Source organism: Anoplolepis gracilipes, chromosome 2 (genome assembly GCF_047496725.1).
Source record: "Anoplolepis gracilipes chromosome 2, ASM4749672v1, whole genome shotgun sequence".
In the NCBI taxonomy this organism is placed as follows: Eukaryota; Metazoa; Arthropoda; class Insecta; order Hymenoptera; family Formicidae; genus Anoplolepis; species Anoplolepis gracilipes.
The window spans coordinates 13,695,026-13,718,998 of record NC_132971.1 but is presented as its reverse complement, the minus strand read 5'-3'; the positions used below and the strand labels follow the sequence as shown (position 1 = coordinate 13,718,998).

At 34.6% G+C, this 23,973-nt stretch overlaps 2 protein-coding genes across 3 annotated transcripts in view; one reads left to right on the top strand and one right to left on the bottom strand.

Moving 5' to 3' along the window:
* LOC140676070 (heat shock cognate 71 kDa protein-like) overlaps positions 1-2,271 on the top strand; it is a 30,493-nt gene extending 28,222 nt beyond the window's left edge. Inside the window, exons 7-8 of the mRNA XM_072910736.1 lie at positions 524-901; positions 2,047-2,271. Coding sequence (XP_072766837.1) covers positions 524-901; positions 2,047-2,166 — 498 coding nt within the window. The 3' untranslated portion in view covers positions 2,167-2,271. The remainder of the gene's footprint in view (positions 1-523; positions 902-2,046) is intronic.
* A 345-nt stretch (positions 2,272-2,616) lies between these two features.
* The window catches only part of Shrm (shroom), a 121,018-nt gene continuing 99,661 nt past the window's right edge, over positions 2,617-23,973 (bottom strand). For both annotated transcript variants that reach the window (XM_072887209.1, XM_072887208.1), the window contains exons 8-13: positions 11,478-12,060; positions 10,074-11,079; positions 9,360-9,504; positions 6,928-7,141; positions 6,070-6,336; positions 2,617-5,686 (exon numbers count right to left, since the gene is read on the bottom strand). In XM_072887209.1, the coding sequence (XP_072743310.1) occupies positions 5,435-5,686; positions 6,070-6,336; positions 6,928-7,141; positions 9,360-9,504; positions 10,074-11,079; positions 11,478-12,060 (2,467 nt within the window). In that variant the 3' untranslated portion in view covers positions 2,617-5,434. The remainder of the gene's footprint in view (positions 5,687-6,069; positions 6,337-6,927; positions 7,142-9,359; positions 9,505-10,073; positions 11,080-11,477; positions 12,061-23,973) is intronic.

Sequence of the window (23,973 nt, the reverse complement as noted above, 5' to 3'; positions counted from 1 at the left end):
TCGCTGCAGCGCCTTCTTTACCGTAGTTGACCGCTTTAATGATCACCGATCAGTAATTAAAAGAGAGAGCCTTCAGGGCTCAAACCGCTAATAAACGTTTCCGACGATCGACGTTGGAGATAAGAAAACAATCCTACGGGGCAATAGGCTCCGGAATGAACTGTACCAAGATGTGAGTCTTGCAATAAAAAAAAGAAAGGAAAAAAAAGAGGGAAAAAAAGGATCCTCGAGAGAGAATGTATAGCTCGGCTCAAAGGATAAGAGCGAAGGCAGAGGGCGATTCTCATGTCTCGAGATTCCTTTCTGCCCGTTGCCATCGGCGCACAAATCGGAAGGGGCTCTATTGGAATTGTCAGACTGTTCGGATAAGCATCCGGATGCTGGCGGTCGGCAAACGGAACGAAGTCGAAGGGGAGAATGAAAGAAATCGAAAGAGCAAACGGCCGGCGTAGTTGAAAGAGGGAAACTGAGCAAGGAGAAGGGATGCTGCGATTTTTACCATGAAATTTTTTTTTGCTCCCAGGTTACATTCGACATTGACGCCAACGGCATCCTGAACGTCTCCGCGGCAGAAAAATCGACGAATAAGGAGAACAAAATAACGATTACCAACGACAAGGGACGCCTCAGCAGAGAAGATATCGAGCGAATGGTGAACGAAGCGGAAAGATATCATGTCGAGGACGAAAAACAAAGGGAAAGAATAGCGGCTAAGAACAACCTGGAATCATATTGCTTTAACATGAAGAGCTCGGTCGAGGAAGAGAAGGTCAAGGAGAATATACCGGAGGCTGATCGAAAACGCATCAGCGAAAAGTGTAACGAGATTATCAAATGGATGGACACCAATATGTTAGCAACAAAGAATGAATTCGAGACAAGGTTGAAAGAAGCTGAGAAGGTATTCTTGTATTTTTTATTCGATTCCACGTGCATTATCTATGATGAATGATATAACCATATAACTGAATGACACTGAAGTAATGCAGAAAGATGTAATTTTATACATCGCGTTTAGCAGTGTTTTTCTTTTATTGGAAAACTATTTAAATCACGGTAGAAAAAATTGCATTAAAACGAGGTGTCCAACAGTATATATATATATATATATATATATATATATATATATATATATACAAGATGACAATTAGAGACAATATACAACTACAGTCGGACCTCTTATCCTATGATCTTCTTATGCTACGAAACCTCTTATCCTACGACAAAAAATCCTCTCATGTTACGACCGCGAAAGGGGAATTATACCTCAACTCTCAAATTTTTGACGTAGAATCAAAGGTTTAAGGGGAAGATTCCGGACCAAAAATGTCGTAGGATAAGAGGTCCGACTGTATTTAACATTTCGTAAATATACTATGACATTATATATATATACGCAATCTTACCTATCTATTTACAATGTGTTAACAAATTTCTTTCTTTCATATCAGTATATTACGATGTTAAATATAATTATATATTGTCTCTAATTGTAAGTCATCTTATATATATATGTATTTACATACTTTCGGACACCTATACGTTACTCGACAACTTATATTATATATATATATATATATATATATATATATATATATATATATACATATGTATAATATATATATTATATATAGTTGTTCAGAGAGATGGAACGATAGAAGTTGGAAGAGAGAGAGAGAAAGAGAGAAACTGAGAGTAAAAAATACATTGTATTAAAAAATTCGTAAATTCATTAAATAAATTTATATTTCTTGTTTGTATACTTGTGATATTATATAATCGCGTAAAAAGATATAGTGTACATTTATGCTAATTGCAATATTAAAGATAATATTTATTTTTTTTTTAATCTTATAATATTTCTCTGAAAATATTACTTTTGATATTACTATATGGTATTTTTCGTTTGATGGTATTTATTCTATTATTCAGATTATTCAGAAATATCTTGGAAGTTCTATATTTGTTACTATTGATAAGAAAAAGCCATTATAACAATTGATGTATGCATACATTATATCACCATACAAATATAATAATTTTCAGATATGCAATCCTATCATAAAAAAATTTTATGAAAGTGCCGGTGCACCAAACTTTCCAGAATATGGCAAACAAACTGCTGCTGGTAACACTAGTGGTCCAACTATCGAAGAAGTAGACTAATTATGCAAAATAAATTATGAAAGAGTTAATATATCATTGGACAATACAATATAATTTTAGAAAGATAATTTCTTTCATTAATGAACAATTTTTTGATAACGATACTATTTTAAAATTATGACTACAATTTATAATTTAATAATTTCTAATAAAATTTAATTTCCTATATTAATACTAATTACAAAGCTAAGTCATAAAATTTCTGTACTCATTCAGACAAGAAATTATAAATTAAATTTTAAATATTTGTCTTTTAAAAATTTTACAAAATAAATGAGATTTTATACAACACTAACTATTTGGCTTATTGTTTTTTATTCTAGTAGCACAAAGCTTTGACCAAGACAAAGTTAAATTATTTTTCAAATTATGTAAACTTCCATAAGATCAACATTTTATTTTAATTTGTTGCTAAGCAAGGTAGTTTATTATCATGTAAAGAAATAGGCGTTTTGTTTGTGAATTCCAACATGTTATTTATTGTAAGCGAGCTTGAAAAATGTAATTATCGTAATGATTTCGTACACATTTGTATAGGATAATATTGTCAGACTAACAACGACCTAGCGTCGTCGCTTACAGATGACGCGCGAATGTGTATGTGTAATTATATGTTGCTTTCGCATAAAAATGTAAAATTATATGTGGTAATATTTATACAGCGAGAACGTTAAATATTAATAGTCTTTAGAGCTATAGTGTTGTGATAGCTTACGAATTAATGGAACGTTTCTTCTCGTAAAAAATACATATCCAGAGCACCATTTCGATTAATTTGTTATGTACATACAACAGCTGCGTCTGGCGGGGAAAGGGGAAAATAAAGAACATGACAATCGCATTCGACACTGCCACGTGGCGTAATGCTGCTCGCAAACGCATTATAACGGTAGCTATTACATCCGATTAACGGCAAGATTATAATGTCCGCCGCAGCCGATTCGCAAATATCGAGAAACAAACGAGGAACAGAAACTGACTATTATGCCGCAAAATTTTATGCCCTGTACTCAGTCTTTCTCATTATTATCATTATTATCGCAATCATTATTATCTGATTTCAATTTGCGACACGCTATCTTTATATCCATGCTATCTGCAATTATATCGTTTGAGATCAAGCGCGATTTGCTTTGTGAACGGGCAATTTGAAGATTTATAATGCGCGAGACCAAATAAATTCGGACGTTTCATTGAGTTTCATGAGACATTGGGATGGATTTCGTCTCGAGATCTTTAGGTCCTCGGTAAATGTTCCATTACCGAGCTTAAAGATTCGGAGGTCCATCCTTCCGTGTAATTTCGTTTATAGTCTCTTCTCCGCCCTCGATAGAATAGCGATGAGCGGGGAGGGGTAATGGAGAAAAGGCGTAAGTTATAAACGGAGACGTAAAATGGGACAGGAAAAAAGACGAAATATGAGATATTTTGTTTTCATCAAAGTGACCGTGGCATAAAATTTCTCGCTGAACCATCATGGAGGCTCGAGTACAACACGCGATTTTTTCCGCGATACTTTCGAGAGTCCTTGCTGGAATCGTATAGAGTAAATAAGATCACAAGCGTCATAGGGGCCGACAAGAACCCCCGGGAGTTAGAACAATACGTAAAAGTAATATTTCGTTGTACATGTATGCATGTATGTATGTGTACGTATGATGTGTATGTGTATCACATGTTAGCATAAAAATGTGTATATGTATGTGTATGAATATGTGTTTACACTTAATCAACTTAATATGTACATATATAATGCTGCTCCAGTTGCCTGCATCGCTGAGTTATTTAAATGCCGCGCAATTGCTTAGACAGAACATGAACTTTCCTTATTCTTGTATCACATGTCGTATATAAGAAGGCACCACAAATAATCTTAGATTGAATCTGGCGATTTGCCTCGCGAACAATAGATTAGTATACTAACGACAGGTAACATGCATTCTCGGATCTTCAATAACATCGTCTTATATTTCTTTTGCCAAAGCCCTTTAAATATGCAATGGATTATTAGCATCTTCGAGCATCCATACAGGCATATCTACAGGCGAATATTGCACCGGAGTTACACTGCAGGTGCTATCCTTGCGTTTCTAAATGATTCGCGCATAAAAAAATACACATACATATATATATATACATATAATAATTTTATGCAATATATATATTTTTTTAAAATATATTAAAATTTTTGTTTTTTTATATAATTTATAATTAATTTTATATCCAAATGTTTCACGAAAAATAATTAATGGCGATTAATACACAATGATATGTATATATATGTATGCTTATAAAAGAGCCGTATTATATATTATTTACGGCATCGTTCTCGATGAATTTTATTTTTACGCACGTTTACGCATGTTCTGGCTTTATCTTCTCATGTCTGCATCACACACACATTGTTTCTGATATTTATATTTACATATTTATTTCTGTAATCATTGTAACATCATTTTAGCGCGTAATTTCAGTTCTAAAAGAAAAACTGAAAATAATTATCCTCTTTCCTCATTCTTATGCAACTACCATAACGCCTCGTAATGATTTTCTTCAGTATGCCACAAATATATAAATGATACTGTTGTCTTTGTGGATTACTGAGAGAACACGACAAAATCGATACAAGTTTAACAAAGACTAGGCATTTAAGGTTTCAGAGAATCACACTTGAGAATAGATTTATATAATCTATGACCTGGTTTATTTTATTTGCAAAGTAAATTTCACACATTTATTTTAATAATATTATTTTGACCATGCATTAAATAGCTTCAACATTTTTATAATATATTATTTTATAATATATCTTAAAAATGTTTTTTATTTATCGTTATCTTCTGATTTCACAATACAGGAACATATTAAATAAATTTTATATGTTTTTATATCTTATATGCTTTTTAAATAAAGTTTCAAAATTACTTGATTAATACTTGTGTATAACAATTTTAGACACAATAATCAGAAATAGAGGATACTAGATATATACATCTAGGATACTAGATATATACATATATTTCATAACTCTTTGCCAAAAGAGGGGATATTATTCCATTTATAATTACATGTGTGGAAATACTTTCAATATTAAATCTTTCAATAATATTTTTTGTGTGTGTTCCCGTAATTTTTCATCCATATTAACCTATGTTTTCGAGTCGGGTTAATAAATTTTGTAAGACTTTTTCATTATTTATGCTTGGTAATATACAGTTATTTACGAATCGATTTCATAATAACTTAGTATGTAAGTCCATCGTTACGACTAGTCAATTGCTTCTTTCAACGCGGTTAATTGCTCTTCGCCAAGCTTTACTTTGTCCAGTATTTCGCGACCGTCCACTATCAATTTCGCCTTCATGTTGATGAAGTGTTGGTAGTCAGCAAATTCTTCTTCATTCAGGTACTTTGCTAGGATCGCCGATACATTTACGCTACGCTTGTCAATATTATTCTTCAGAATCTTTGCTTCTTCCAATTGATCCATTAGCTTGTCCCGCTTGCTTTCCAAAATTTTCTACACAGAATAATACACAGATAAAATAGATATAAATAAATTTATAATTTCTTATTGTTAAATTACGTGGAAAGAATACTTGTTTGAAGAGTTATATAAAATTAAAATATAAATATAAATATCTCTAATACTTAAAGCAATATTTTGTACCATTCTTGTACATATCATTAGTAATATTTGTAGAAAGAACTTGTTTACAACTAAAATTAGATTTTATTGAATCTTTTATACGCATAATTCTATATATCTCATAATTTTCTGATTACTAAAACATAATTAATATCAAATGGCGATATATTCACGTGCATGATCAAGTTTAATTGGCGAGGCGGAAGAGCGTTTATACCAAGCATGCAAGGAAATAAGAAGTTTCTCATACTTACTCTCTCCGCGTGGTCGGCCGACATTCCATAAAGAGCGTTCTCAGCGCGAGCCAATCTGCCGCTAAGACCGAGAAGAAGACTCGTAATCTTACCGACTTCCTCTACGTGATTTCGATACTTGGACGCTTCCGGCGGACGAGCCACAGCGGAAACGCGAGCGGCTACTCGCGCACCTAGTGCTTCGTTCACTTCACCTTCCTCCCTTACGGCCTCTTGCTCGGCCTTGAGGACCATTAGCTTCCTATCAAGTCGCATCATCAGCTCTTCCTAAAAGATCATTTAGATTAGATCATAGTTTCAGAATATGCTGATATAGTACGATAATTGTAAGTAAATAGTATTTATGCTAAGAGATTCGACTAATAAAGTGCGAGGATATCTAATCGGCAAGCTAATAATAATTTTTAAATAAATGAACGACTAGCTAACAGTACAGCTTTAATGATATGTAATAAGACGATTAAAGTGCGATAATTATATTTAGATTAAAATTTTCTACTCGCGAAGATTTAATGAAATTTTTATAATTAAAGATATATGATAAGAAGATCAAAGTGCAATAACTACAATATTTAGATTAAAATTTTATACTTATGAAGGTTTGATGAAACCATATTAATTTTTATTATTAAAGATACATGATAAGACGACCAAGTTGCAATAATTATATTTTGTAGATTAAAATTTTGTGCTCGCAAAGGTTTGATGAAACGATATTTATTATTTTCCTATCCGCAAATAATTATCTGTCCATGTATTCTGGTATCCCCTGATTGCATTCAATCAAATTTAGTTGCAGGCAACCATATAGTTAATAATTATAGCACATTCTACAAAAGTATTTAATTATAACTTTACCTTTTTCTGCCGAAGGTCAAGGCTGTTCGTTGGTTCAACCGCCGGTGCATCCTCCTGACGTGTTAATCCTTCCGCCGTGACGTCTTGCGAGTATCTCGTCAGGAACCTCGCCTTTCCCTCGGATGTCGTGAAATAAGCTGAAGTAGGGGAGAGAGGGCTGGAAGTAAGATCGGCCGACAGTGGCGTGACGGGAGTTGAAGGTATCGTTTCATGTCTGAAAAGAATTTATCGCCATGATTACATCTCTAGTCAGTTAATGCAAACCAAACTGATCGTTCCTCTCTCCTTCTTTCTTGCAGCATTTATGCAGAAATGTTTCCTATAATTGTCATCGTTGCGAGAGGGCAAGGAATTGCGTCAATGAATATGAGTCACGATTGAATTAATTTCGACATTTTCGAGGCGAGGCAGGAGAGACGGAATGATTTGTGAGAGGGTATAGAGTTATAGAGGAGTATTTTGCGGCGTAGAATTCAATTTACATTTGTAATCAAAGTTTGTGATGAATAATACAGCTATATATATGATATTGAATGGATTTTCAAGTTCACGGATGGGAAGCACACGATTCAATGGGTTGTTTGTTCCGCATAAATCCGGCTGGTTGATCGTTATCAGTTAAATAGCATCATGCGCGATGTTATCTGTCTAAGCAAGTCTATAAAGAGAGGAGAAAGTGATAAAGAAAAGAAAGCGGAATATATGAAATTGCACGCTACTTAAAAAAAATTGTTTATCTGTGCAAATCGCGAGTTATACGTTTGAAACGTCTTTGAAAACGAGATACTACAACTAAGAAACTGAAGCGAGCATCAATGTAATTACTCTTTCAATCATCATTTGCACCGCGAATGTTTACACAAGATTATTGCGACTTTAGGGCTATTTAAAATTGCTTTCGAGAGTATTGATTTTTTTCTGTTTTAATGTAAAAAATGTGATAGAAAGTCCGTTTACGACTAAAATTGATTTAATGTAATATGTATCTTTTTATTGATTTTCAATTGATTACTGACAACCAGTATAAATTTTATCACGTCATATTAGGCATATATTTGCACATGAAATTTTAATTTACAATCGCAAAATATTATGTAGCACACGGAATTTCCTATGCCATTGAACGCCGGTCGCTTTAATCGGACGGAATAAAAACAGGAAGTCGTATCTACTTTTCTGGAGGTCCCATTTCCATTTCCCGTTTAACTTGTTGCGAACACACCGCGCAATCTGTTAGTATGATGCGTCACTTTCAGTTATACGTTAGAGACTGGCAAATAATATGATGCGTCAAGAACAAGCACTGAGTAGTCAAGCATGGGGCTTGACAATATCATTTATGGTGGATTACGTAATAGCCTGGTGCTTTGGCACTTTCTCTTTGAATATGGAAGAAGTATTGTCTATAAATATGCAAGACAGACCGAGCCGACAAAAAAAAAAGGAATTGTAAAGTCATAGAAAATAAATAACACAAAGATAGTAATTGAAAAACATAACAATATTTACAAATAACAAATATATGCGAAATATAAAGATATTTTAATATTTCTCACAATCTAATTTTTATATATGTATATCGAGTAAATATAAATCGAAGCAAAGCCATACGTATACAAGAAAAGAAGGAAACGTCATAAATAAAAAAAAGAACTAATCATACTTAATTTATTCATAATATCTGATTGTGAGTGCATTTGTCAAATTACGTCAACGTTGCTAAAAAGCGACAATTAAATCTAGGTAATAATGGAAGTTTATTGATGACACATGCACGGAATTTTGTAGTTTACACTCATATAAATATCTTTTATCAAATAATAAAGAATTTCAACATGCGTCTATACTCTGCACGCAAAATATCTTTAAACGCGTGACGCCTTCTTTTCTCTTCCAGAAAAGAAGGCGTCACGCGTTATAAACGTTATAATATAAGCATTATTACCGTGCGTTATAAACGTACATCTATGACTGATAAAAAAAAATTCTTACAAATTTATTTTATACTTGTAGTAGCGGCCACACACAGAGCGCGAATGCGCGAGCGAAAAATTTTAAATGACATGAACTGAGAGAACAAAAAAGAGCTTCTTGCTTGTTTATTAAAATTATAAGATGTCTCACAGATGTACGTGAGCCAATTAAGTAGAGTACAGAGTATTACAAATTTGCACTTCTAATGAAAGCCTTGGATTTCAAGGTATGTGACTTGATTAATAGCACGTAATCCAATGCTTGCGAGCACGTGAAAACTATCAATTATCGCATTTCATCTATATTTATGCTGTCTTACCTGTCCTGATCGTAACAACAATCTTACTGACCCTTGATGCAACCGGATAAAGACAACGCGCGTGATATCGGAGTGGGCGCGAGCTGCTTTATAAATACGCTTTAATTAAACAAATTACAATTAAAGAAAAAGTACTTACTTTTTATCCATATCCGCGTCTTCGTTGCAGGAGGGCGTTGACTCTTCTAAGGAAAGCCGTCGCTTTGATCGTGGCTGCAAGGTCGTCTCCACCCTGAACAGACCGGAAACGTAGTCGGTGGGTTTCTTGTGCTCTAGCGCTGGAACTGATAAGGAACAAAAAAAAAAGAGATATCATCAGGTGAGACATCTCGCTACGCGCGTTTTCCCTACTTGCACGCTTTGTTTTATGCTTCAAGGACCTCGGCGTTCTATGGAAGCCATAATGCGACAGGGGATTGGATCGAATGTCGTGGCAGCTGCGACGTATAATTGAATAATGCAGTTGTATCGTTGATTAAATTAGTGCTTATTAAAATTAAAGGTCGCTGCCCTTAAATACTTGGTTCTATTGTCTCCCGGATGCATAATTGCACGCGCGCGTGTACGTAGATTGTCCGCACACACAAATGTAGTTAAAGTACCTTTACTTGAAGTAAACGTACGACAGCCTAAGTGTAACGGCAACCAGATAGATCGTATATATGTCAGCGTAAGATTTACGTTAAAGTAAATGTCATTGAAAAATTGAGTAATATATCTGATTGAATCAACTGCATTAGCGTTTATTAATAACGGCGTAGACCACAAATAGTAAAACCATCAGACAAATGATACTCTTTAAACCATTATTCATGATGCAACTGAGAATGATAAAGATCACAGAGTTACTCACCGAGTATAGGCACAAGCTTGTCGTTGGGATTGAGTTGACTGGCTAAGTCCTTGCTGAGCTCTTCGCACTCGATTTCCTCCGGTAGTTTCTTCCTAGATTCCGGAAGCGGTCGTTGAATCATGATGTGATCTTGTTCCGCGTCTTCCAGGATGTCGGTCTGCGAGGCGACGTCGCTGGTGGCCGCGTTCACTCGGAGCACGACCTCCGTACGTTGTACTAACGTCAGTCCTTCTATACCCGGCTGGGGTGACACGCATAGCGACGACGCCGGCGATAATTTGTCCCCTTCAACCGGCGAGTTCCTCGGCGAGGAGAATGAGGAAGCTTTAGAAACGCTTGAGATCGAAGACGTAGAAGATCTGCCGCCAGGTTTAAATCTCGACGATACGGATGATCTTTCGAGCCGCGATTCCGTCTCACTCGTTTGACTTAGCCGGCTCGGTGAGCTAGATCTATTCCAAGAACCTGTATTATCCGTTTGAGTCGGACTGGAGACTTTTCTGTTGTTGGAGGCGCACTCTATCCGGGTTTCGTGTCGCGTGAGAGAGTCCAAAGAGCTTTTTGGCGGTGATCTGGACAATAAAACTCGAGGCGATACGCGGGCATCGATTGATCTTCCTGAGGAAGAAGAGCTCGAGCAACTTCCCGTTCGCCTTGGAACAGCACCCCGTGGGCTTGCAGTCTCGTTATTCGGTGATCTCGGTGGTGAGCTTGTCGGTGGTGGTGGTCTGTCGGAAAAGATGGTAGCTTCTATGGAACTCTGCGTTTCGTGTTCTCTAGACCAGCCATTATCGTAGGACGGCATCGTCGTAGCAACTGATGATGTCGTAGTGCTCATAGAGTATGTGGACATTGCGTTAGATGTTGTCACGCTATTCGTCCTCTTTTCATTACGACGATTCAGTAATTCAATATTTTGCGAGGTCATTTCGATCGTGGCGCTTCTCTCACGGAAAAAGTCGTCGCCGGCGATTGGGAACGGGCCACTGATTTCTCGTAGCTGTTTCTGAAAGTAATCGTCCAAAGCTCGTAAATTAATATGTAATTCCGTAAATTAGTATATAAACTCCGAAAAACAATAGCGCAGCACAATAAAATATAGAAAAGTCACTAAAAAAATTAAAAGGAAATCCATGTAGACATTTAAAACGTTTAAATTAGAAAATACAAAAAAACTAGAAAAATTAGATGGTCAGAAGAATGATAATGATAAATAAATGACACGATAACGCGCCGAGCATGTTACACGAGCCCGGCAAGAAACCGAATGTCGGAGGAGCGTGAAAATTTGCACGTCCTTGACATCGCTATATTTACAAGTGCAAAAATAGAGAGATCGTTAAGATGCGAAAAACAAGTAAATATCGCGATTACGTGAAGGTAAACATCCGGAGATAATCTTACCTCTCTATTTTGAGGTAGTGGCTCGCAGCTCGCTGCCAATTTCCGACGTTCTCGCTCTAGCTGCCTGTTCCTGTCATTAAGGACCTCCACGCTTTGCGGTGAGAGCCTTTCTTTGCGTTGCTCGTAGTCGTGTCTCTTTTCTGGATGCCTCTTTTCTTGATAATGATGATGATGCTGATGTCGGTCTTCAAGATTGTCGTTGTTATTGTTTTCGTTAGTGCGAGACCTCACATCGCTAGCCTGGAGCTTCTTATTGAGCTCATGCGAGAGCTTACTGACTACTTCTGTAGAATGTTGTTGCTGTTGTAGACACCTTTCCTCCAATCGATGATGAAGAGCATCCACGCTGTGTGATTTGGAAAGATCAGAATGTTGGTGATGACTATTGTGATGTTGATGATGATGATGTTGTTGTAATGTGTGATGTGATGTAACGCGTAAAAGTACTGGATCGTCATGATCTCTAGGTGGTGGCCAGTCGTCCATTCGAGAGGTCGGCGACATCGTCCTTTTGTAGCTACCTTCGCTATCGGGAGCTCCGCGCTCTCGTTTGTAAGCTAAATAAGAAGCCTTGGATTGACTCCTGAAACAGAAAAAAATTTTTTTTTTATAATGTGAGAAAATAAAATATGCGATATTAATGAAGATATAAATATTTTATCTGTTTTAAAAATCTGAATAATGAGTTAACAGAAAAGAAATAAAAATAACGTGGTTATTTGTTTTAAAAACATGTTTGCCGAATTTTTTCGTTCGGCTTTGGTGGATGTGCAAGTTGATTCAATTCTGATAAATTAGTAGAATTTATTAACATTGTTAAATAAATTTATTAATGTGTTGGCTCATGGTCTCCCGTGTGTTGCTACTGTTTTTTTAAATCGTTGTAATTCGTTCGATATACGCCGTCGTGAATCTTGTAAGAACAGCGGGATAGCTTTTACATTTTACGACCGAGTTTCATGCACCACATGGGAATGTATCCTATCTTAAATATGTAGAAACTAAATGCTTGTCACGTACATTGAAATCTTTTCTAAAATGTTAAACATGACTTATTGCATCGAATATTAGAGTCATACTATTCATATACATTTTTATAATAATATTTAGGTAGAATACCTAAATAATCTTTGTCAGATAAAATGTTAGCAAAGTAATAAACTTTCAATTATATATTATAATATTTTTCATTACTTATTTAGTATTATTCATTTATTTCATTAGTACAATTAGCCTGACATAAAATATCTTTTTGTTACATATGTCTTACAATTCAATACATGTAAATGAAGATAAATGATGTCTAACAAACCTCACAAAAGGCATTTTCAAGAAACGTCTGATACAAAATTATTTTATTGTCCATATGAATTATGGATTTGCGTAATTGTAGTAAACGTGTTTCCAATGATTAATTGTACAGTAACGTTGATTAATCATCCAACGTCATAGATATGCTTACATGTGAAGTCTCATGGAAGGTGGCGGCGATGAAACCGTTTAATCGAAACCGGATAAGGCTATTACTGTGTGTTACGTGAATTTTAATTCTTCCACATACCTTTACGGTTCTGCTAGTTTCTCACGGTTTTTCATAAAACGACCTCAAAAATTCCTTACTGGAATACCATGAAACAGTTACAATGCACGTTATATATGCACAAGAATTATCATTCCAATAACGTATCCTCGCATTAATTGTGCAATTTAGGCATAAAATTTATACTCTTTATACGAGCATTTACTTTTATTTGTTTCTCTATTTTATCTCTTATTTACATCTCTTATTTGTGACTCTAACCGGCTGTAATCAACCAAAGTAATGAAATAATATAATTTTTTAAACTCACAAAAATATATCTGTAACAAAATATGGGACAATATATAATATAACATGAAGAATATGTGCTCTCTTTTCCGCTAGCTGATCTATTTTCCTATTTGATTTTGCGTAAGTACAAGTTATGAGCACGCGAGACATGATCCATCCAAACGAACATTTTATTCCTGCCACGGAAGGTAAGGATCACCGAAGCGAGACTAACGTTCGCAACACTGACATTGCTGCATCGTTCCGACATTTATCATTCTTAAACACATGAACGAAGGCTCCGAACGCTTAATCCGAAGTATGCGCGGCTGCATCCGCACTGATCTTTCTTAATCGGATCATGAGTTGACATTGAAATGCCGTCATTGTCACAATATATCGTCCTTATATGCAATTGTCGGATTTAAGCTCGTTATAACATCGTAATAAAATACATAATATCAAATGCCGTATCACAATGTCATATCCCGCCTATGGATAATATTGCTAAAACGTCGCAATTATTATTCCCGACAGACAGATTCAGATGTTCTCGATTTTTACCTTGATTGAAAAAAACCAAATGACACAATAATCTCTTGTAATAATCATGTTGCGTACCTTCTATTTTAATCGAATAGATACAAAATTACGACACTTTAAGGTTTGCAACATGAAGATTCAGCCGTTCGTCTTTTCTGCTTTTCTTACTCAAAGATTGACATATCTTTTGTGCAACACATGTTATTACATTGTGAATCTTATCCATCTTGGTTGCACATGTTTAACAGAAAGGAAAGTTTTTACCGTAACGAAATGATTAGCGGAGAAAGGCCGAAAGTTAAATTCGTGTCCGAATTCTAATCACGCCAAGAGTCCATTGTAAAATCGTATTCTAACATATTCTCGGCATAATAAAGAAATAGTTTCACATGTGTATGATAAAACTTATCTAGTGTACGTGTGTGAGTATGCATTTCAAAGTAAAATTCATAAAATACGGTATGTATAATGCATTATTTAGATAATAGTAAGTCGCAAAAGTATAACAAAAGAAAATTCGATAACATGTCTGACGTAAAAACGATTGTTGCAACATTTGAAATGAGAGATTCGAGCGGAATAAAAACTTTATCACTGTTGAGAGAGTGCACATTGCAATTTTCAAGATAAACGATCGCACGTAACAGACGTGCTATTCGTAGAAATGAATTTATTATGTCACACGATATATTTGCACATGTTATAAATACACACGAGCGATTATTCAAGATATCATGATGCAAGAATAAAAATATCATTATTTACGATAACATCCTAATAAAAATGAATATTTATGCGATGCTGCTTTATTCGTACGATGTTTTTACAAGCCAATCGCCAAGAATTCATTGGTATATCGACGTGATCAAAAATATATCTCGAGTGATTATTCCGCCAGATCATACATATACTGCGCTTGTAAGTCTGGATGGTAATGAGGTTGATTCGTAAAATAAATAACGATCCTGTTCGATGAAGAGCAATGAGTAGCGCGCGCGTTCGCGCTTTAAAAATTACATCGAATAATGACCATATGTAACCGCGTACACGCACCGTACGGGCCCCTTTCACGATACGTGCTTCTCTTTTTCGTGACCGATTAAATGCGGAGGAAGATAGTTATCGATAAAGATGATACACGCGCGCAAATAACGGAGGAAGAAGATTAACGTATTTTGCGGATGTTCGTTTTTCTTGGTAATAAAAATGTACACATTGCATGTGTGTTCTTCTTGATAGTAAAAAAAAAAAAAAAAAATTATCGTACCCTTCACATTTTTACTACCTCTAATGGCTCTGTCAACAGTATTAATGCACAGAATAGATAATGCATAGCTAAATAAATATTCAGCTACAAGTTTTCCGCGCGAAATGATAGCACTGGATGGGAGTATTATCTTGCGAATGACAAAAGTATACTTGTGCGTTTAACGATATCATGGCCGCAGGACTAGGCGTGAATAATTTATTATAAGATAAATATCGGCTCATCGGTGGCTAGTTTGTATATACTAGTATATCACGGTAATTGATGGTTGTGGTATTGCGTTCGCCCTTAGTACTCCGTCGTCCTGGTACCACGCATCGACCTTGTATACATAATATCAGATAGACGGTAAAGTTCATCAATATAGTCTCAACAACGTTTCGAGAAAAACTCGATAAGAAGTTTTCTCCCAGCATATCTGATTGTAAATATTTTTAAGAATGATTACATCTCAAAGTGCTATCGCTTAAAGATATATCCGCCAAGATATATTGAAGTGCGATAAGATTTTCCTCTCGATTATTAGCTATGATTCACGAATAATGACTAGACTATTACGTCCGACTATGCACGTTACGACAGAACGATTCATTATTTACTCACAAGTTTTATATTAAATATACTATTTATATTTTTCTTGATTTGCGGAAATCAATTGCGACGTATTGATAAACTCGCAAAAATATGCGTCAATATTTTATAAAGTCTGATATGAATGTTTTCTGTCTGTGATACTGACATGATTCACGCAAGTGCTCGCTCGTGATTTGCGCAATGCTATAATATTTATAGACACGACGAATCGAACATATTGCTACGACCATATATTGCCACCATAAATAAAATGCTAAAATGTTAAAATGCTTTGTTCTTATAATTATGCGAATGAATTATATCGTTGTTTCGATTAAGATTGGCAAGCATGATACCTTCCAGTGATATGTGTATTTGTCGCGTGTATGTAATTTCGTCAAGTTCTATAATATTTATAGCCATTCTAGGATATATAAACTAGGTATTACCGTTACAAAGAGAGCACCATTTTTCTCGTCTTCGACAACTTAATTATATGGATCGATTAGTGTCGTCGCTTTCGTTGAAATTAAGAAACAAGACACCGGTCGCCGACAGATCTCGTAAGGTAACTATACAGGATCGTAATATTACATCACCTGTGTACTAAGTTGTCCTTCGATAGAATACACGGCAAACATTGATACGGTTGCATGCTCGGTGTCTTGTACTCATTAGGACAGATCTACGATCGGTAGACACCGATCGGTCCGGAAAAGCGATCAGTCATTACGACACCATGGTAATTAACTCGGAGCAGAGTTCGACTACACGTATATATTCCTTTCGTTGATGCACTGTTTACCACGAGAAAGTAGAAAAAGGAGGAAACGCTACTAATTCTCGTACAACCATCGTACGATTTACATTTTCGATTTACATTTACATATATATATATATACGATCGCTGATAATTTATTCGCTCGAGCGAATCGTCACGCGGACGCGCAAGACGGAACGAAAACCATTCTAGCGGCCCCAAACGACTTTGCTGATTCAAGCTAATTTTCTAGAATGCGTGTTTATATACGTCACAACGTCGGATGATACTTATTTGCAACAATAAATTCTAAATTGTAAGTATTCGTCGCGATCGTTCAACCCTTAACGTTGAAATTAGTTACGCGCCGGAAGTATCAATTGTCGAGAAGCGCCTTTGATGATTATCTATGTAATTGAACGTCACTGTAACTAAGCTCAATTGTATTCAATTAGCTTAATAATTTTCTCTACGATTTGAAGATAAAATATATTAAAGTTGCGCGTTAAACCATCGGGGAAAATAATCTTTGACCTGTAAAATCGAGGTGATAAAAGTATTATAAAACGCGTGATATTTTCCTTTGTTGAACCATTCGCTTTCTACCATTGAAAACCGCATATGGAATCCTACCATTAGGTAGTGTGGTATAACCGATCTCACGTGGTCTATTGTTTTCACACGGAATAGTGTTGCGTACGACACTGCAGATGTTATGCAAACATATATCGATATCTGTTGAACTGAATCTCGAGCTGCGAGTATACGCGTCGAGCATCCACACAAACGTGTAGTGTTAAGTTTACGCTCCCCAAGCTTATGTCAGCTTCTCAAAGGCGTGGGACACTGATTCAAGTGTACATTAAGAAGCGCGAGACATGAAAAGTTAATTAGTCGGCATGGACGATATTGTTCCACAATGGCTATACGCGGAAATGTTCGACGCGGGAGTCGCAAACGCGAAAAGTGAAAGCTGTCTTCTTTACCATTTACATTTATTTGCATCATTATCCGATGATACCGAATAGCTATGTTATAGTTTTCCAAGTCACCAAATAAGTTAAGAATTTTTTAAATTTTTCTACGGGATGTGATGAAACGATAATTATGCAAGGTTAACGAGGCTCTTTAGAACATGGTCGCCGTTTGGCGTTGTCTGTAGAAAGAAAGGAACTTTTCTACCGAATCAATTGTAAGTCCATTAAGCACCGTTCGCACTAGTAACGGATGCGGCTGAGCATCCATGTCTGACAACGCGTGTCTTTATCCATTGTAACAAACACGTTTTGCGTAAACGCGATGAGTAAAACCTTGTGTCGAAGCAACCTTGACTTACTTGCGATTTCAAAATTCGCTTTGTAAGTAATGCGTCAAAATTAGTAAAGCATATTTAGATATACATCACCGACTTCCTTTAGATACGAGATGCAAAATTCAGAGGTTTGGTAAAAAATTGCCTATCTTAAATAAAAATTGATCAAATAAATTCTAACTTGTAATAAAAAAATAAAGTTGATAGAAGAACTCCAATGTATTATATAATATCTGTATTGTCCTTTTGTTTGTTGAACAATTTATTTCCTACAACCAATTATTTAATCTAAAGAAACAATAAATAGTAAATATTTTTATAGAGATCTTATTATGTAAAAAAGGCTAATATAATCCAATTTTGGTTTTACTAGATTTCTTTAAATTTTCAGAATACGATTTTGATCTTGTATAACGAATTACGGTTTTCAATTTTTATGGAAATCAATTCTGTGGGAAATATACTTGTGGTCACTTCGCCTACTTAGTATCAAAGATTGAAGAGTACTGTTATAAATAATCAATAAATAACCAAAGGTAGATTGTCATAATAAAAACAATAAAATAATATCTCATCCTTTTTTCATAATACTTAGCATGCAGCTATCATAAATAAATCATGATATTGGTTACAAATTCCAATACAATCAATTTTTTTGTGCTAAGTACGAATAAAGTTATAACATAACCATCATTGCTTCGATAGACAGATTCGATAGATGCTTTGATAATTTTTCAATAATAATCAATAAAAATACTTGTAATTTAATTGCATTTGTGATAATTTGTGATACCAAATTAAAAAAAAATAATTTGTATAAAGACATAATTTTATGTTCAATATTCTACAGTGAAGTTATAACTTCAAGACATAGTGACACCAACATATGCGCTTCCTGTTTATACAAAATTGTCATAACCTACTACACGCGCAATCTAAATGACAGTTGCCCTCGTCACAACGTCACTTATGAAATCAAAATGCGTAGTGTGGGTAACATGTGAGAGCGTAAACACCACCTTCACGGGTGGACAGGTGCCCTCGCGTCGAACGAAATTCGGGTCGAGTACTCGATTCCTCATCCATTTGCGTTTCCTACCAAGGGGAAAACTGGCACTTGCTGGGCAGACGAAACTTTCTTCGCGGTCTAGCAGGCAAAAAATTTGCTGTCGCGAAATGAGCGCAGATGATCTCGATGCAAATGAAAGCGTCGAAAAAGAGATTGAGCAAGTTTCCTAGACTAATCCTTTAAAGATCTCTAGTCTGATTTTAATTGCAAATGAACAGACTGTACAAAATTACTCAAAAAATTGTTACATGATTTATGAACATATTACATAAAAAATTTTTAGTTATACGTTTACGTATATGAATATTACTGTCTATGGACGAACAGAATATTTCTGTTTTGCGATATAAGAAACGGTCAGAAGTGACATACTTTAAGAGAACGTTTGTAAAAGAACGAACAACGAACTATATCAAACGGCTGTCAGAATGTTACAAGAAGCGACACTCGAGTATTCCTCATCAATATTTGTGAACTGTCATCCTCGCGGAGGTATGTCACATTCTCGAGGCTTTGCACGTGGAAGCCATAGTTCGCGTTGAAAACCTGTCGTATCGTTTCAAGTTTTTATTCTAAAACGAAGCAACAGATATATGCATATCTATGGCATTCAAAAATAGGATAATTTTCTAATAACATGTTTAATCCGAATAAAAAAAATATCGTAGAAATATATTAAAATAAAATGCTATACATCCTAAAGCATTTTTACAGAAATGTGAAAGAGAAATAATAAATGTTTAGCTTTAAAAAATACTCTTATTAAATTAAAAAATTGATCTTTGTCTTTTGATGCAGTGAACAACAATATAAAACATAATTTTAGGTGTAAAAATTTCACTCTGCAAGATTTTTAGACTATCTAGGCCATAGATGGTAATCGCGCGCAACACAAGGCAAGTAATCCGACCGAGATAACCGTGATATCTGCGACCGAAATAAGAATCGAAAGCGAAACGTGATGTTTCATGCCACGCTGCGATAAATTTCATAGAATTAATCGCTTGACCACCTTGCCCCGTCATGTCATATCATAATATTTTTGTCAACATTTTGCACTCAAATCGATCTGCAGTGAATTAATCGCTTTTAAAATTAAAACTTATTATTGAAAAAATAAAAGTTATAAATATTTTGACAAAATACTGTCAGAAAAGAGAGAGAGAGAGAATATAATAATAATAATAATAATAATAATAATAATAATAATAATAATAATAATACGTTTGTTTGCCTAATAAATTATGACGCTGTGAAAACACGATGCATTGCACTACGCACTTCCTTGTTTCATCTCATGCAATTCTCATATAGTGAAAGTAATTCGTAACGGTAGTATCTGTTGCTACATAAGCGCAAGATTCTGGTTTTCAACAAGATCATATTACTCCACGCTATTTTAGAAACGTCATTATATATATATTCAAAATTGTTTAATAATATTTAATTATATTTAATTACAAGTTCTAATAAAATTTATTATATTATATTTAATTATGATTTCTAATAAAATTGTACATTGACAAGTGATAAGTATATTTTATTTAATTTTGGCCGCTTTTGTTCTTGCAGTAAATCGCACGGGAATATAAAACGTCGGTGGCGTGGGAAGAAAGGGTCTCTTATCAGTTTATCATGCCCCTATGGTAGCGTTATCGCTCGTGCATATACGTGGGTAGTATATTCCTAACGTGTATTCCGACTATTCACCGTCACCAAACTTTACTCACCTACTTGTTTACGCCAATATGATTAAAAAATTTATTGAAAACCGCGATTTTAATTAATGTTTGTGCGAAATTAGATTCGAACACTTCAAGTGTTTTCTTGTTGCAGATTATCTCGACATTAAATGAATTGCACGATCATATCTTTTTTTATCAAAAAAAGTTGAGTTTTTTTAATTTTTTGTAGAAGACTAATTTTAATAGCCACTGAATTCCGATAGCTGCCAAATTTTTTTAAATCTAAACATTTTTATAAACAAAACGTTTAAAAAATTAGATAATTAATTCTTATTTTGCAAAGAAAAAAATTAAGTCGTAATAAAGTAATAGAGTAATAAAGATAGTTTGATTAAGCAGAGTCGTAACAAAGTATGTATATAAGCATATAAAGTGTACATACAATTGCCTGGAATTATTGTCATTAGTGTCAAATGTTGCGTGACAAATGACGTGGAAGAATAAATTTGTAAGTACCTTTATATAATTTTATGTCATTGAAAAATAAGTTATGATTTACTTACGCCATTAAAAAAGAATGTACACAATTAAAAAGAATCTGCACAATATAGAATCATGTCAACCTACTTTCACACTTAGCAACAGACTACACTCGGATTGGCAATTTAAAAGCACTCGACTCGCGCGAGTAATAAAGCTCAACTCAGTTATACTGCTCGTGTATTATTGAAACTCTTTGTGCTAATCGCAGTAGATTAATCTTTAAATCGATGAATAAAATGATATATATCGCGATTAGATTATACGATAGAGCAAAAAAAATTAATATTATTTTTATAAAAAATACATAAAAAATTAACCGGAATTAATTGCAAATTTAACATATAACTTATATAAATGTGTTACATTAAATATGAAAAATATGAAAAGATAAAACATTTTACGATGCAAAAGCGACATAGAATAAACGATAATGATAAAAGAATTGTGATATGTTACATGAATAACTTTAAATAACTACATGTAAATTAAATTCATCTGTGGAAATTTTATCAATAAATATCTTTTACTTTGATATATATATATATATACATATATATATATATATATATATATTTATATATATGTATTATGTATAGATAATATATTATCTAACGAAAATTTTTGTCAGATACATTCTTTTGTGATGACTTTTTTTCTCGGTGACATAATTCTATCAGTCAATGACCCAATAGTGTGCACAATCAGCATCTAGACATATAGTTATGTTAGCGAAGAAGATATTGCGTGAGAAAAGAAAATATATAATAATAATTATCGAAATTAAAAAATAGCACAGCTATGGATATTTTATTTAACTATATATTTATAAATTGTAATTTGTATCTGTATTATATTAGTTATTACTCACTCTCAAAATCTATAAATATAACATTTAGAATCTTTGTTGGATAAAGTCGAATGACTGAAAGAGGACTGACTGAAGAGAGCTCTGCGTTACGTGCGCTGTTTAAATAATGCCATTTCATGATTCATGCTTTTAGTTTTCAGCAACCGGTTTATCGAGAAACAATAATGATTTAAAAAAACGTTGATCAATATGTAATCAATTTCTTATCTGTCGAACGACGCATTACCTTAAAAATAACACACGATTGATACTAAACATTTTCTTATGGAAGACTTCTTATATTTCAGATAATATCGGCTTAATTGTGCCGCAAATGATAATATATTAAAATGTGGCAATATAAACAATTACAATTTTTTATTTACAAAAGCCTTTGCAACTGTTTGCATTTTAAACCTCTGTAAAACAATGAACCATACCGAAGTTACAAGACGAGGTCGACCGTTTTATTCCCAGAATGAATACAAGAGATAAAAGTCAAAAACTCTGTTTATATGTATATTTAAATTTAACAAGCGCAGTTATTTAAGACTATTATGGCAAATTACATTTGCTTGTTTTAATGTAAAACCTTAATTGATGGATTGATAAACGGAATTGTAACAAACGTGTATATAGAAAATTATACAGTAAGAACAACTTCACCATTAAATTGATTCAGAAAAAATTTTCTTTCAACTTACTTTATATATATATATATATATATATATATATATACATATATATATTATACAATTATATGCCGGTCTTTAAATAACATCTTTATTAATTACTACATTCCCGGATTCCACAGCTGTGATTGAACAAAACTAAATATTGATTTATTCCATCGTAAAACAATCTTTTTAAAAGACGGAAAATGCTTAACACTTCTCAAGTGTTGGCGGGAGAGTAAGATATTAGCCCGGCGCGTATTCACCAGACGAAATCACCCACGCGTATCTACCTCCGGAGGTGAAACAGCAGGAAATCATTGTAGCGGAATAGTAGTCAGAAAATGAGACGTTACTCGGCATATTACATCGCGCATACGTTTGACGTGCGATGTGCGAGCGCGTTCACGCGTTCCGCGATTTCGATGACGCGGATTTTGAACGATGTTTCGACGATACTTTCTATCTTTCGCGCCCGAGCAATCAGGTCAGCACACCTGGTCGATTCTTCGCGGCGATGATTCAGGCGACGTTCTCGCGGCATCGCGGACTTCTCAGTCCTGGCACTTCGCGCTTCACGTCGAAAAGGCGAAGTTCTCGACGTGACGGAGGAAATCCACAATGTTGCCTAGAAGAACGGAGCGTAGAGAATGCGTAGAAAGTATATCTGTCACGGCAGGGCACGAACCGTCAAGAAGGCTCCAGCGCAAGAAGTATTCTCATTTTCCACGCTTCGGTGAACGGCGACAAGGTCTCGCGATGGGGTCCGGCATGAAGATGGAAATGGGCACACCGGAAGAGGGGAGGGGGGGAAACGCTGTGGCTATGGCTATGGCGCCAGGACAAAGGGTAAGGACGCGTGAACCAACGGGCCGAAGAATGTGATAATAGCGCAGACAGGTAACTAATTGCCTTTATGCACACGCATAAAGCCGCGAGGCACGTGTTTGCGATGTACTCGGCAAAACGACGGAAGAATTCGCCAGAAAAACAAGTCGAGCCTTCGTCTCGGCCATGGTTACGCGTCCGATTCTAATGTGATTCTGAAAAAAGATGGGGCATCTTGCGTCTTTATTTGCATTTTCTTTTGTCTTTCGATCGCGCGCGCTTCTACAAAAAACCTACATGAATTTTTCCACTAAAATTTTAATTTAAGCATCGTTATAAAATAAAGATTTTATTAAATTTTTACAAATTTGAAATTATTTTAGAATACTGTGTCTCTTTTCTAACGTTATTTCTTGATTTAAATAATTTGACAAAAGAATACTTCTAAAATAAATCTTATGATAAATTATAAACTTCTGTTTATCTAAAAAAAAACTTTTCTTTTTAAACATATATTTTATATAATTTATGTTTTATATATTTATGAAATTACTTGCAAACAATGATTAATGCTTAATGATATTA